Source organism: Rhopilema esculentum, chromosome 19 (genome assembly GCF_057945365.1).
Source record: "Rhopilema esculentum isolate cy_ngs chromosome 19, ASM5794536v1, whole genome shotgun sequence".
Classification (NCBI taxonomy): Eukaryota; Metazoa; Cnidaria; class Scyphozoa; order Rhizostomeae; family Rhizostomatidae; genus Rhopilema; species Rhopilema esculentum.
The window spans coordinates 4064695-4081159 of record NC_142833.1 but is presented as its reverse complement, the minus strand read 5'-3'; the positions used below and the strand labels follow the sequence as shown (position 1 = coordinate 4081159).

Here is a 16465-nt window from a genome sequence, read left to right as displayed (position 1 = left end):
ACAACCTTTATTTGGTTCTCCGAAGAAGCACCCCTATATGGCAAAAAGCTTCTCATTTTGTAGATGAAATATTGTTCAAAGTTACATTTTACAGTAGCTCAGCCTCAGCTTGTTCTTAATTTGTTCTTAACTTTTGACCTTTGACCAATTTAGAGATCCGCGTTCTTATAAAATTGTTCTTATAAAAAGAGAGCGTAAAGACATTTATGTTTGAAAATAAATATCACCAGTTGTTGTATTTATATGAAGCGGGGTAGTTTCCTTATAATGATTTTAGATGGCATTGAGGGAAGCTGTGATTCCCTCATCTTGAGAAATGTTTTTGTATAGTGATTTTACATCTAGTGTAACGAAATCAGAGTAGGATGGATATCACGTGCATATCGAAAGTGTGTTGTAAAGTTGATCGCATGCTCTTTGATTCTATGATGGAAGGTTGCCACACTTTCTCTTGCTGGCCTACCCAAGGTTAGGCAAACACATCGGAGAACTGGTGGACACAATAAGCAAGGGCCTCCTAAGTGGGTACGAGTTACCTTCCAGTACTCGTTTGAACAAGTGCATTCTCGAGGAAGGAAATCTGGAAGGAACTCTGTGTATGTGTTCTCATACCTTGTGTATGTGGTCATACCTTTGAACAGGTAGACAACATTGAACTGTGCATGAGTTTATATGGGCATGGGCAGAGTTTTTAAAATTGCATTGTGCAATTGCAGTGTAAATTCCAAATCCAAACACCTTTTCAGGTTTTTGGAATCAGCAGGCTGTGTAGGAGCGTCTACTAGTAATTTCACATTTCTATTCCTTTGTGCATTTCGGCATGCACAGCAGACAGCCCAGTGCAAATATGGAACTTCGCAGAAAAACACGACAAAGTGATCACGTGAAAAAGGGAACTGGGAACTAGCTATTTCACCACAAACATCGACCACCATCGATCCTTTGCCGTTCTTCTCGAGAACAGATGGTTGTAAACGAAGCGAATGAGGTAAGTTTTTCCACATTGCGTTCTTTTCTAGATTTATCACGGTTATTTGGCCCAATTGCTTATTTTCTACCATTCTGCTTGACTACTACCGTTTGATCATAATTTAATTGTCTTCGCTGTTTGAATTACCTGCTGATGATGTATCATGGTTAGGCCATTTTGAAAGGTAAAATTCACCGTTAAATACAAAAAATCTCCGGCCGTGCCATTTTCTGCCCATATTAGCGAGAATTACACCCAAAATTTGTGCTTGGACGTCAATTACAAGGAGCGTTTGACGTGGAAAGTTTCCTGTTGAGCCTGACTAAAGATGTGTAGAAATGATACGCAGTCTGTGAATTATCCAGTTGACTGAAGATGTTTAAAGATGTTTATTGTTTAAATTCAAAGTGCCTTTGTCGCATATGTAATCTTTCCATTGTTTTTTGTGAATAGTGGTGTCACTGCAAATGATAAAAAAGCATCCTTTTCTTCGTAAAATAGTTTTGGCAGGCATTTAGCCAACAATATTTATTACTATTTTCTAGCATTAGATTGATTGGAGAATATTAACTGGCATCTTTATAAGTTTAAATTTGTTGTACTGCCTTTGGAGTTATGGGCATATTGTAAAGTACTGCATACTGCACAAATTCATGCCAGCAAAAGAGTTCAAATCTTTGTTTTTGCTACAATCTGAACGTTTCTTTTCTAGGATTAATTTTCAGAAAGCAAAATGCCACCTGTACAGACTTTGCTAACAGAGCCAAATAAACTGTCCAGTGGATGTGAAAAATGTGATAAACAGTGTGATGCATTGGTCAAGCACCCAACACTGATAGAGAAAATTCAGGCTCGAATAAGAGATGGGGAGCCTTTCTTTTCGTTAGAATTCTTTCCACCTCGTACCCCAAATGGTGCTGTCAATCTTGTGTCAAAAATAGACAGACTCAGTAGAGGTAGCCCTTTGTTTTGTGACATTACCTGGCACCCTGCTGGAGACCCAGCTGGTGACAAGGAGACCAGTTCTTCAACTATTGCTGGTGTAACAGCTAACTACTGTGGTATAGAGACAATGCTACATATGACCTGTGCTAATATGACAAAAGAACAGGTATTGAAAAACCTGCACAAGGCAAAACATATTGGACTCCGAAACATACTTGCCTTGAGGGGAGGTAAGAATGAAGATGATTGATTTTCCTAATTTCGTTTATTTATAATTTATTTATTTATTCATTAGACATGTATATATACTGAAGGAAAGGAACAATTGTGACCTCGTGATACTCAACTGTTTCTGTCAGCCAATCATCATTTACTATGAAGTACCTGATAACTTTCAGATATTTTTTGTTTGTGGGAAAATACTTCCAAGCATGATTTATTTATTGTCTTGGAAGTATTTTGTTTCATCCCAGCATGTGAATCAATCTTTACTTTAGCTTAGAGATCTTTTTATAGATAAATAGTTTCTAATGCACTATGGTGAGGGATGAATAGGATGGGAAAAGAAATGAATCCAGTTCCCAAAAAAGGCAAGCTTAGATTTAGTGTATCCTAAAAACCATGTTATTTGCTTATTGGGTGCCGGCTCAGATTTATTTGTGAGTGCTTCTGGCAGTACAATCATTTTCAGACAAATGTATCCCTACTGAGCTGAAGGGTCATGCTGCTAATTAAGCCATCTATAATTACTTGACATTTGACAATTTGCAGCATTATTTCTTCAGCATTGGCATTCATTTTATCTCATGTACTTTTGCCACAAACTGAAGATCATGACAAATTCAGAAACCTAATGGCTTAAGAACCCAGGTCATACTAACCTTTTAAGGACCTAAGTTTATTACTTTTGTCACATTGTTCTGCACATTGTGCAGGTGCATTTGAAAAATAATTTTAAAAACAGGCCAAAATGAAAACCGAACAACAATAAGTTGCCAGAGAACAATGTGAAAACCAAAGGTCATTTTGAAAGCAGAAGTATTGTTGAACTGCTTGATATTGACAAAACAATGTGGACACCCATTATTTTTATTTGAGTAAAGACTTCTGTGAGCTGAAATTGTTTTTGGAAAAAAATTCAATTAATAAGAACAAAGTTAGTAAGCAGTAGGGGAGCTTGACCTTAGACTTTACCTTCATGCTTCACACTTTATTTATGCTTGCCTTTTTGCCACACCTTCACAACTATTCACTGGTGTTTTATATAAGCCCTGCTCATATAACAAAAATAAGTTTGGGTTCACCCTAATTTAAGATTAACTCAGGCAACCCTGTTCTACCTGCTTTGAATTTTCAAGTCTCATAGTGCGAACAGTTAGCATGAAAAATGTCTTTTGCCACAGGGTTCAACTAATTGTATTTTCATATCCCCTAAATCTAAAGGTTTGACAGTCTCCAAGCTTGATAGTCTCCCTATCGACCCCACCTTTGCATTTTGGTCAGGGTTAGTTAATTGTTAATTCCACAACTTAGGTTGGCAAAAATCTAGGGTGAACCCAAGTTACATATTGAGTGTGGACAGGAATTGTGTTGATTTGGTTGTAAAATTTATTTTTGTTTACAGTTATATAATTAGTTTTAGTTGATTTTGTTGTAAATTTCGTTTACGTCAGAAGTCAAGCTGTCGAGCATCAGTTATCTGTTGATGTCCTGTGCTTGAACAAGTGTGATGAAGATGAAGTATGTTTTCGCTAGCAGATGATTTTTTTATCTAACCAAATTTTTTGTTTTCCCTGTTTTTGAAATAGTGAAAAATTATTTTAAATTGCTTTGTTTAATTGTTTTGTTTAGTTCTTTAAACATAGTCCTTCAAACTTGTTTGCCTTATTGCAGGGGAATCCAATTTTTCAACTTAATTTCTTTTTTTTAACCCCCCCCCCCCCCCAACGCAGGCCTAATTATAATCTATGTAGGGTAAGAGGAACACTTGTATAGAAATTGAATGAGTGATTTCAAAAACATGTCAAAGCCAGTACCTTTGAAAATTGGTTGAGCAATTGAATTTAAGGCTGGTTTCTACATACAAGAATTGTAATTTAAGCTTTCATGTCAAGTTATTCTCACTTTGGATGCAAAATATTCTTCCTTCCATTTTTAAGAACCTTCCGCAAATAAGGATAGTATCCCTACATCATGTCACCCTATAAAGAATAACAGCATGTTTTATCAATTGAGTGAGATAGTGCAAACTCCTTTTTATAAAAACCTCTCCACTAATAAAGCGCCAGAGAGTATATAAATTTTTGTTATGTATTTTTGTGACATTGTTGTGTGAAATCTGAATTAAGATTGTTGCTAGATAGGTTAGAAACACTTTTCACACAGTGTTCATGTTTATATAGATCCAGTAAATGGTGAAGAATGGAAGTCATATGATGAGGATCTGAATTATGCCTGTGATATGGTGAAACTTATTCGTGAGAATTTCCAGGACTACTTCACAATATGTGTTGCAGGTAATATGTTCTGTTTTCAATTTATTAACTATAAACATTCAATATGAGACAGGAGTCAACTATTTGCCTTGCTGAATTCTGAATAATTGACCACTTTAGATTTAATGTTATTTACAAACATATCAAGTTTATTGTGTGAGAAGGAAGAGCCGCTGATGAAGCCCTTTATGCCAGGGCGAAATATTAGTATATTCTCGTTGTCGTATTGCTTTGTTCCTGTATATCTTTCATATCCAGTTTACCTGTTGAAGGCATACCAAGTAACTATAGTCAGCTGGTATTCTGATAATTTGAACATGCCTCTACTCCCCACTGGTGTATAAATGACACTTGAACACCTTTTCTGGTATATGATTATTACCTTGTAAGGTACATTTCCTCTGCCTATATAGTTGATTTGATTTTTTTATTGTAATTTCTGTTAACCATATATATATTTGAAATTTATCGAAAAACAAATTTTCTGCAGGATACCCTAAAGGACACCCAGACTGCACTTCTTATGAAGAAGATCTCTTGCATCTTAAGAAAAAAATTGATGCAGGAGCTGACTTTGTCATCACACAGTTGTTCTTTGAATCAAAGGATTTCTTAAAATTTGTTAAAGATTGCAAAAAGATCGGTATCAAAGTTCCAATCATCCCTGGAATAATGCCAATTCAGGTATAAATTTATTGGTTAGAATTGACATTTTCAGGCAGTTTCTGTTATGGCATACAAAATGCTAGGATTTCTGTCTAGGCATGAAAAGTCAGCATATCTTAGAAATATTTGAATTTGAGACAGGTCAGTTCACACCAAGTAGTGGACATTTTTGTGCTCATTCATTTGGGGGATCATGAAGATTACAATGAACAATAATTGACAATTTTTTCCATATTTATTCTAAATGCCAATGTTGGAATAATTCTACAACATGAGTATATAATTTTTCAGTTAAACACTCAACTTAATATAGTAATCTCAATATTTACATTGTGTTTTTTAAAAATTGATCTCTATGAAACTTGAACTTTTAGGCTTATGGATCTTTGAGGCAGCTTGCAAAATTGTCAAAATTGGAAATTCCAGAGAAACTTCTTAAAGATTTAGAGCCAATTAAGGACAATGATGATGCAATTCGTAAATATGGAGTCCAACATGCAGTCAACATGTGTAAGGAACTGCTTGCATCTGGAGAGGTATGCATTCACAATTCTCCTATTTGTTTGCCAATTTTAAGTCAGTCTTTGTCAAAAAAAGAATTTAAAGGTATGTTATAAATCACACACATGAAAAATCAGACACATAACGTATTTCATGCATGTGATTTACACTCTTACCTATCTAGTTTCATTCAAGTTTCTAGTTTAATAAAGAGTTTACAAAAATACTATGCAACTTCAATTACAATGTAATTATGCTTTTATTTCAGAACATCAGTGTTAAATCCTTATTTTGTCTCTCTTGCAAATTTTCTTCACATTTTGATCTTGGTTCCCATTAAAGTCTAGACTACCATTTGGTTGTTTTGAATGCCCAATCCCTCCATTCAAGTCTTTTTCAAGGCCCATGTCTGTCGAAATTTGATTTGGCTGAAAAGCAGCAGTTGGCTGACATTTGGCCCCAAGTGAACAACAAAGCAAAACTAAACAAAAAATGCAAAGCAAAACCAATTTTTACAAATATAATGCATGGCAATATTCCAAAAAATCTCAATAATTTTCAGTGGCAACGAAATATGAAACAAAACAAAATATAACAGACAATGGAGAAAATAGCCAAATGTATGTTAATTTGATGTGTAAAACCAATTTTTATCATTTACTATTCCACACAATTAGTCGAAATTATGCTGAATCTTAATATCTTGTTTGGCTGGTAGAAGTTTTCAAATTTTGGTTGCCAACCATTTCAAATATCTTGGAACCCTGATTTTGCACCAATTTGAAACTCTGATTGGTATTAAAAATAGTCTTGTGTGTTTGTTAAGATTCTGATGTGCATAGTTTTGGACTGGGCTTATCACTGAATGTCAAGAAACTTTTAACTGCAAACACAAACTTTAACCATAAATCATTTCAACAGAGAACATTATCATCACCATTATCATTACTAAACTTTCTGATAGCTTAAATGCCTTTGTAATTTTTTCATTCTTTGTATCAAAAAATAGTATTGATAAGGACATTAACGTTAGTATTGAGTAACGTAAGTCAAGGATGATCTCTACTGTGGTTAGCAGCTCTTTTTTGTTACCTTTACTTGTTGCTGTTTTGATGAATCACAAGGGAAATGAATGAAGGTTACTAGAGCAAAAGTGAAATGAACTAACACAGTTTGTTAGTTTGTGCAAGACGGGGAAGCAGAATTGTTTGGTGTTGTTGCAAGCCAGCTTTTTTCATTAAGGGAATTTCAACAAAGCCAATCAATAGCAAACTCTGTAAAGCAATAGTTACTAGCACATCGCTTTGTGAAGACAAGATGCTCTATTGTAAGAGTAAGCCAATGCTACCCTGCTTCTAGAACCAAAACTTTCAATATTTTGATGAAGTAATACAGTCAAAGGTCCCGTGGTAGCCGAGAGGTTAAGGTGCTCGACTGCCATGCCAGAACTCAGGGCTCGATCCAGGCTCGCAGACGGCCCTCAGTTCACTCGACTGCAAATGAGTACCTAGTTGAAACATACTAGGGAGGTAAAAGCGGCATGGAAAGCAACTGGCCATCCTACCACACAATGCCGTGGCCCAGGAGGATCCGCCCTTAACAGTGCATTCCCCAATGTTTGATATTGAATACGGGACCAAAAAAAATACAGTCAAAGAAAGGTTAAAAGGCAATGGTCAAATATCTGATCATGCGTGCGATCAATTGCTCCTATTATTTGCTCCATTATTTGCTCTCATTTGATTGCACGCATTCAACAACTAGGACTGTTAAATTATAATCTTTTCTATTCATAATCTAAAAATGTACTATTTATCAAGAGCAGGGTTATGATAATGTCTTTAGGAGTTTTATAGGCTACCCATCTACATTAACAAATAACAATACTAAACTTTACTCAAATTTTATGTAGGTGGCTCCCCTGGAATATATACACCTTAATAGAATTTAGAATGCACTTATAGATCATGAACTCCATTAACATACTTCTGGGTAGGGCAGGTGATAGAATTTAATTAGAAATGGCTTTGAAAAAAGCAAACATTTTACAACATACTTAAAGCTTTTTCGTCTGACACTCCTCAGAGCATAAAACGTCAGAATAGGTTCCGAAAAAACACGATGGAAAAATATATACCCAGTTGTGGATCAGTATAGTTGCACAAATATATACGCAAGCACAAGACCGGTATAGTTGACCAATCAGTGCCGCGAGCCTAAAGAAAAATTACCAATGGAGTCCAAGAGAGAAAACGAACTCCTTTTGTCTACACAATGGCGGCTTTTTCGTTTTTATGTAGATTGACTCCAAAACTGCTAGATGGAAGGACGACCGGGCTCTGCCAATTATCCGAAACATGTCGTCATTATAGAGTTTTGCACAATCTGGGTTGTCTAAAAGATGTTGACCGATGGCAGAATCACTTGTTTTAACAGTGTTTCTAGACCTACAAGATCGAGGAGGCTGTTCTCTTTGAGGGGCAGTTTTGTTTCGTATGTTGGAAGGAACATGCTGTTTTATCCTATCCCCCAATCTTTGGGTTGTGCGCCCTACGTAGCCAGAATCACACTGGCACGTAAATTCATAAATGACGGAACTTTTTTGTTTGGTAGGGACGCAATCCTTTTGAATGGATGGAAGGGCTCTCCTAGTGCTGTAAACAATCCGAGGATTGACAGCAAAGAAACAATTGGTTATGGCTTGCCTAATCTGACTCTCGAATCGCAAGGAAGTGTTACCAATCCATGGTAGTTTCAAATAAACTGGGCACTTTTGCGGACCAAACTTTTGAACAGTCGAAAAACTTGCGATCTTCTCCTTAGTATAAGATAAAATGACGTCTTCAGGATAGCCGTTGTCCAAGAAGATCGTTTTGAGTTTTTCCAGTTCAGCGTGCAGTTTAGATTTCGAGCAGATCATAAGTGCCCTATGTACTAATGTTTTGACAAGGTTAACTTTGCGTTGTTTTGGGCAAAATGAATTCCAGCGTATGTACTGACCGGTAAAAGTAGGCTTGCGATATACACTGGTAAGAAATCCAGTGTTAGACTTTTCGACCAAAACATCTAAAAATGGTAAGGAATCATTTTCTTCCTTTTCAAACGTAAACTGGAGGGCTGGGTGTAGGCTATTTAGGTGTTTTAGAAAAGTATCACACTCAGCCTCTGTTTTGAAAATGGTATATGTGTCATCCACATACCGAAAATAGACACCTGGCTTTTGGTCGTAGTCGAACAAACGCTCTTCATGAAAGCCAACAAAGATATTGGCCAAGGCAGGTCCCAGAGGGCTACCCATAGCGACACCATCCTTTTGTTGGTACATTTCATTGTTAAAACTGAATTCAACTGAACGTGTTGCAGTTTCCATCAGTTCAATGAATACTTCCTCTGGGAATGGTGGGCTATTAAGCTCGCTCCGGTACAAAGCGTCGGCACATATTTTGATGGTCTCACTCAAAGGAACATTAGTGAAAAGACTACTAATGTCAAAAGAACACATGAAAGATGTTTCGTTTTCGATGTTCAAGTTTTGCATGAACTCAGCGAACGTAAAAGAATCCTTGATGCAATGTTTTGAATATTTTGAAGAACAGGGTCCAAAACTTCAGAAAGCCACTTAGCCAGTTCGTGTTGTGCTGAGCCAATCATAGACAAGATAGGTCTAAGTGGGACGTTCGGCTAGTGTATTTTAGGGAGGCCATACATTTGTGGTCGTTGAGAGCCCGTGGGTCTTATCCTATCATAAATTTCTGTAGCCAACATTTTTGAGTTGACCAGTTCCAACAAACGTTTTTGGAGTTTCCGCTCTAGTTTGGCCGTTTTGTCATGTGTTTCGACATCACCCAATTTCGCAAATTTTTCTTTGTCGTGGAGAATTACCTCCATTTTATTGATGTAGTCCTTTTTGTTTAAAATTACCACTCCAGACCCTTTATCAGGTTTTGTAATAAAGATGTCATTGTTAGCCCGTAGAGATTTTAGTGCTTGGAAATGTTCTCTATGCAAAAGAAAATCTGAGTGGTCGATGGGAGAGCCGCTGTAAGCGTACGCCAAATCGCTTAGTCGTGCTCGTAATTTGTTAAACTCCAAAGGGTTAGAAATCTCGTGCTTGGCAAGTTGAGCGTGTAAAATTTCGAATTCAGCAAAGAGTTCCTCTCTGTTGATTGTTAGGGGTGGGATACAAAATTCAAGTCCATTACCTAAGACAAATGTTTCAGTATCAGAGAGAGAATAATCCGAGAAATTAAAAATATGTTTTTTGGTGTCGCTCAACATGCCACCGAAACGTTTCCTTACTAGCAAGCCAATATTCCTATTGTGTTTTTCCGTGGTATGTTTTAGTGTCCGCTGGTCAATTTCAGAAATGTAGCGGCAAAGTCGAAAATTGTCAAGGAATGAAAGAAATGGACGCGTTTTAGACCATTGGCGTGTATACAGGCATTTTAAGTTCAGAACATTGGTTTTTCTTTTCTGAATCTCATCGTGGAGAAAAGCGCGCTCAATGGTTGGACTTTGTCTAACACCAGACTTGGAAATACGAGCGGTGATAAATTTTGGCACAACTCGGTTAGTCAAACATAAATTGAGAAATGATAAAGAGAACCTAGCCGTCCTCAGCTTACCTCTTAACTTCACCAGTTGGTTGAGATCCTCAATCTCCTGTTTAGTGTACCTCTGCTTGAAAAATGTGAACAATTTTTTTGCGGTACAGAATTTGAAAATGGCTTTGAAAAAAGCAAACATTTTACAACATACTTAAAGCTTTTTCGTCTGACACTCCTCAGAGCATAAAACGTCAGAATAGGTTCCGAAAAAACACGATGGAAAAATAGACGCAAGTTTTTCGACTGTTCAAAAGTTTGGTCCGCAAAAGTGCCCAGTTTATTTGAAACTACCATGGATTGGTAACACTTCCTTGCGATTCGAGAGTCAGATTAGGCAAGCCATAACCAATTGTTTCTTTGCTGTCAATCCTCGGATTGTTTACAGCACTAGGAGAGCCCTTCCATCCATTCAAAAGGATTGCGTCCCTACCAAACAAAAAAGTTCCGTCATTTATGAATTTACGTGCCAGTGTGATTCTGGCTACGTAGGGCGCACAACCCAAAGATTGGGGGATAGGATAAAACAGCATGTTCCTTCCAACATACGAAACAAAACTGCCCCTCAAAGAGAACAGCCTCCTCGATCTTGTAGGTCTAGAAACACTGTTAAAACAAGTGATTCTGCCATCGGTCAACATCTTTTAGACAACCCAGATTGTGCAAAACTCTATAATGACGACATGTTTCGGATAATTGGCAGAGCCCGGTCGTCCTTCCATCTAGCAGTTTTGGAGTCAATCTACATAAAAACGAAAAAGCCGCCATTGTGTAGACAAAAGGAGTTCGTTTTCTCTCTTGGACTCCATTGGTATTTTTCTTTAGGCTCGCGGCACTGATTGGTCAACTATACCGGTCTTGTGCTTGCGTTTTTCTGATTGGCCTATTTCGATCCACAACTGGGTATATATTTTTCCATCGTGTTTTTTCGGAACCTATTCTGACGTTTTATGCTCTGAGGAGTGTCAGACGAAAAAGCTTTAAGTATGTTGTAAAATGTTTGCTTTTTTCAAAGCCATTTTCAAATTCTGTACCGCAAAAAAATTGTTCAGAATTTAATTACTTGGTCTTAAAAGCAAGGCTGTTCCATTTTTGTAAAGGATTTGGATATAAGCTTGATAGTTATGCATGATTATTCAATTTGATCTTAAATCTTAAAAACTAAATTGGAAATTTGTATATAATTTGAATTTTATTTTGATTTCACAGGTCCCTGGGCTACACTTCTACACTTTGAATAGAGAGCTTGCAACAAAGGAAATAGCTCAGAAACTTCGTTTATGGATTGAAGATGTCAACAACAGGGCGTTACCCTGGAAGACATCTGCCAACATAAAACGCTTCTCAGAAGATGTACGGCCAATATTTTGGGCCACTCGACCAAAAAGTTATATATATAGAACATCTGATTGGGATGAATACCCTAATGGGAGATGGGGAAATTCATCAGCCCCATCATTTAATGAGCTGACTGACCATCATTTATTTTACCTGCGGAGTCCTAAAAATAAGGCTGATCTGAGGAAAATGTGGGGCGAGGAACTGCATTCAGTTGAAGATGTTTGGGATATATTTTCATGCTACATAAGTGGCAATAAAAACAAAGCTGGGAACCAGGTTTGTTTTCATGTTTCATTTTTCACATTGTATAACATTAAATGCAATTGGGCAGGAATTTGAAGAGTTGGACTTTAGCTGAACTTATTTTCTATTAATATTTCCCCAATATATAGTTGCTTTTAGAGGACCCTGACTTAGAGGACCGGAAATGGGGGCAAAGCACCAAAAAAAGTGCAAAACAGTAGCAAAACAAAGAAAAATACCCAATTTCATGAGGGCAAGGGGCCACTGTCCCTGCTGCCCCTATGGCACAGGCATCCTTAGTCACTTTCAATTCTAGCAGTGTGCATGGCAGTACACATAATATAATGTGTAATTTTGTGATAATTACATATGTTTTTTATCTAACTTTAATGAAGGTTTTTCTCAAATAGGTTAAGTCGTTACCGTGGAATGATGAAGATTTGGCACCAGAGACATCCTTGTTGGTGTCAGAATTAGCAGGAATAAACAAGGCTGGTTTTCTTACAATTAACAGTCAGCCTAATGTCAATGCAGCGAACTCTTCTGATCCTATTGTTGGATGGGGAGGTGCTGGTGGTTACATATACCAAAAGGTATATTTTCATATATATGTTAAAGGTTTATGTTCAACCTATAAAGAATTTGTATTTAATGATTTGCATTCCATACCGTCAATGTAAACATCTCTATAGACATTCAGACCTCAAGAACTATTCCCATATGCAGAATGTGTCATCATGACACAAAATACTGCTTTTTCTATAAGCAGCAGGTTAGGTGCCTTGAACCACTATTTTGTAAAAGGCACAAGCAGAATTCAGAGGTCTTCAAAATGCATGCATCTAGGATGTTTGTTAAATATTTTTTATAATTTTAAATAACATAATGACCTGCTCTTTCTAACGGAACCAGTATGCTTTTTCCCTAAAGTTGTTTTGTATATTTATGCTGGTATTGTTAAATTTCTAGGCTTACCTGGAATTCTTCACAAGCAAAGAAAACATTGCCTTCTTGTTGGATGTTTTGAAGGAATATCCACATGTCAATTATCACATAGTTGATGAAGAGGTATGAATGGTGAATATATATGTTATCATTAAGAGAGGTTTGAATTTAGAAAATATTCTTCTGTACGCACAGCTTGCTGTTAAATCAGGAGGTTTGCTTGCAGTTTTTCTCAGAAACCCAGATATCAAAGTGAATGTATCTTTGTATATATATTATTTCAAATAAGATCCCTAATAGGAAATACAGATTTTGTATATTCAGCCCTGAAAATTGAGATGTTCGTTATTGTCAATGTATCTTCTAGATGAAAAAAATTGCTGCATGATAACTTGTGTTATTTTCTCTAACCTGGCAAGTGTACTGTCAATTGTAGGAAGCATAAATACTTAGGTAGAGGTATTTTGTTGCAGGGTGGACTGGATAACACTAACTGTGACCGGTATTCCCCTATTGCTGTGACATGGGGTGTTTTCCCTGGCAAGGAAATAATGCAACCAACTGTTGTTGATCCTGTGAGCTTCAACTTCTGGAAGGTTAGTAAATATTTCTCTTAAAATTTTGCTTGTGACCAGTGGCGGACACTTGGTCAAATATTGGGGGGCAAGCCTATTGTTTTAATAAGATGACGTCACATTTCCCATTGTTTTAGAACAAAAGACCATTGTTCTCTAAAGTATTGGGGGGGGCGGTCGCCCCCCCCTCGCCCCCCCAAGTGTCCGCCACTGCTTGTGACAATAAAAGTTCCTACTGATGATTTTGAAAATTGACTGCTTATTTTGTTACATTTATGACTCCTCAATATCTTCAGCTATTAGGGTGGATCATTGTTGGTCATTGACACCTGGCAATGTTGCCTCTCATGACAGCAGATGGTTCAAAATGCAATTCCCTTAGATAAACAGTCCTTATAGTTTGTCAGGTTAAATATGTTTTCAAACACAGTTGCTTGACCAAGAAAGACTGAATTGCAGAGATTTTTATCTTTTAATTATATAACAATCTAACTAACATTTAGAATAGATTAATTAGTGTGTAGAAGCTAGTTAAATTTTTTTATTTTCAATGTTATTTTGCTAATATTCTGAGTTTATCTACTTATTTTTACAGGATGAAGCATTTTCTCTGTGGCAACAGCACTGGGCAAATCTATACCCAGAGGGCTCCCAGTCAAGAAAAGTTATTGATGATATATGTGGCAACTACTGTCTTGTAAATTTAGTTGACAATGATTTTGTGCAACCAAGCTGCCTCTTTGATATCATCCAAAAGACCATTTTTAAAATCAAACAAAATACTTGCTGTGCAACAGGCAATGGACATTCTACCGAACATTCATTGGGAAATCAAAATAACAGTCTCACATCTGAAGTGGTTGATAAACTGAATGACTCAAGAAACCATGATGTTACTTCAAACTGTTCGAAAGATTTACAGAACATTGTTTCAGCTATTCATTAGGTGCATCATCATGCATCCTATAACTACAGGCTTTTGTCACTGAAAAGTGAAAACTTTCAACAAGAAAGAGTTTATGTTTATCTGTTGTTGTCCTCAGGACACTAAGCTTTTTGAGCATTGGGTTTACTGTAAACTTCTTGACAAAGTTGTTTATCATTAACGGCTACTGTTAAATAGTTTTAACCTCAATTGAAAAGATGCAAATGCTTTATATTAAGCCTAAAAGAGAATATTGTCTGTTAATGTGAGATTTTCTGCAATGTGATGAGAAGTAGTTTCAAAAGAACAAATGTTCTTAATGTCAGAAAGAATCTGCAAAACTTTGATGCTTGTGAGTACACTACATGCTCTTGTTGGTTGCTTGGTTTTTCTGCTTTTATTGAGCCTATGAGTATTTTTAATGAATCTATCCTTGCCTAACAAGAAACTTGTGTTTTCATGAGGCATTTGAGAGTTGCTTTGATTTGTTTTACCTCAAAACATGTCATTTTGTGTTAGGCATCTCATTGCATCTGATCTTGCAAGAGATTCAATATGTCGTTATTGAATTGAGGAAACTCAAACTAAATTTTCCTATATTTCAATGCATCTGCTTTTTGATTAGCATTTCTTTGGGGTGGTAATTTCTGTTTACAAGCTGAGTTTTTAGAATGTCTGTTTGTGTATTTTTGCTGAAAAATAGTTGAGAGGCCAGACAGCAGGCCTGACCATTTGAGGAGAACCATAGCTCTTCCTCCCCTCCAGGTCCCCCTCAAATGCTGGAGGGGAGCTACAGATTGTTCTTTTAAATTGCTCTGAAAGCAAATCTCTTTCCTTGAAATCAATTCTGCTTTTGTTTCTATTCATAATTATCTACAGTTACCTGGAAATTACTAGGAGAGCTATTTACTGCTCCCCTGCTACAAGTGTTATGGTCAGGCCTGAGATAGGCATAATTTATTTTAGTTAATCATTTGCTAGCTTGGTATACTAGTGAATTTGTATGCAGGTGTTATTATTTAAGTCTGGATAATTTTCCATAGTATTCTGCAATATTATAGTTAAACCACAATTTAAAGATTTATGTATCTATTTAAATTCACAAGTGGTATCATTGCATCTATTGTAGATATTTGATATTGATGGGGTATTTGGTTTATAATTAATTTGTTTACAAGGTTTTTATGCCTTCTTGCCCAAATGTATTTGTTATGTTCATTAGAAATGATTCAGTATCAGTAATTGGATATCACTCTTACTGTCTGGGTGTTATCTTAGATATTAAAATTTCTCCGTGACAGTAAATAATGTTTACTGTTACCTAACAAAGATTAAAAACGACTGAAATGAACCAAACGATTGAAATCCCCAAAAATGATAATTCAATTCAACATCAAATACTTATACAACACAACACTACTTCTAGTTTTTCTGCTTAGAGACATCCTGGTTACAGAAAATATAGGTCTTAATGTACCAAACTTTCAATAGAGCCATGTTGACAGTCAACTTTTCAAGCAACATTTTATGTGACGCTAAAAGCAATGTACTGTACTAGCATGTACTGTAACTCAACTTTAAAGGTTGCGGAAAATTTAACTCAAGCAAAGCAATGCTTGTTGAGTAAGAGTTCCTTCAAAGAGATATTACATTTTAATTGAAATACAGCAAGATAACAAAAGCAGTATACTTTGTGCAGTAAACAGCAACAAGAAATGCAAGATAAGAACAGCCCACAGATTTGAGATATGAGAATCTTGAAGGCAATGTGTCCAGCTTAAAGGTAAAAAGCAAGCAACTCTGCAGGGGTTTCCCGAAATGTGATTTATCATGTCATTGCTCCAGCCATCATGGTTGTTCTGTTCATCTACACTGTTGCAAGGATAGCTTTTCATGTGACCACTTTTAAATTGCAACACAACTTACCAATCGCAAGCTGTTATTTTGATGTTACTTGACAAGTTGGGTATATGCAGCCGGTTTTATATGGACACATTACCTTTCCATACTAGAACAGTGAATGTTCAGAATTTAGAAAAGTAACCTGGTGCAATGTCAAGAGTAAATAAAAACATCTCCGCTTTATTTCTGTCTTCTCAAAGCAAAGCCATGCCATGTCTTAATCAAGTCGAACTCCCCAAAATAAATGTTTATTGGAAATCCTAATGTGTGATGCAGGAAAACAAACCAACAAAAAAAGCTGCTTTATGATGTTTTGGCCACTGCTTTATTAACCTAGAACTACTGGGGGAATG

The 16465-nt window shown here is 36.4% G+C and overlaps 1 protein-coding gene across 2 annotated transcripts; it reads left to right on the top strand.

The window, feature by feature from the left end:
* The first annotated feature begins 830 nt into the window (after window positions 1-830).
* Window positions 831-15457, top strand: LOC135688551 (methylenetetrahydrofolate reductase (NADPH)). 2 transcript variants are annotated; one of them, XM_065205452.2, is made up of 10 exons: window positions 831-988; window positions 1683-2145; window positions 4318-4431; window positions 4901-5094; window positions 5451-5612; window positions 11391-11798; window positions 12176-12358; window positions 12735-12833; window positions 13184-13306; window positions 13881-15457. In XM_065205452.2, the coding sequence occupies exons 2-10, from the start codon at window positions 1704-1706 to the stop codon at window positions 14229-14231; spliced, it is 2076 nt and encodes a 691-aa protein (XP_065061524.2). In that variant the 5' UTR covers window positions 831-988; window positions 1683-1703; the 3' UTR covers window positions 14232-15457. The 2 variants fall into 2 exon arrangements, with proteins under 2 accessions (XP_065061524.2, XP_065061525.2); XM_065205453.2 differs by lacking the exons at window positions 831-988; window positions 1683-2145 and adding an exon at window positions 3592-3655.
* The last annotated feature ends 1008 nt before the right edge of the window (window positions 15458-16465 follow it).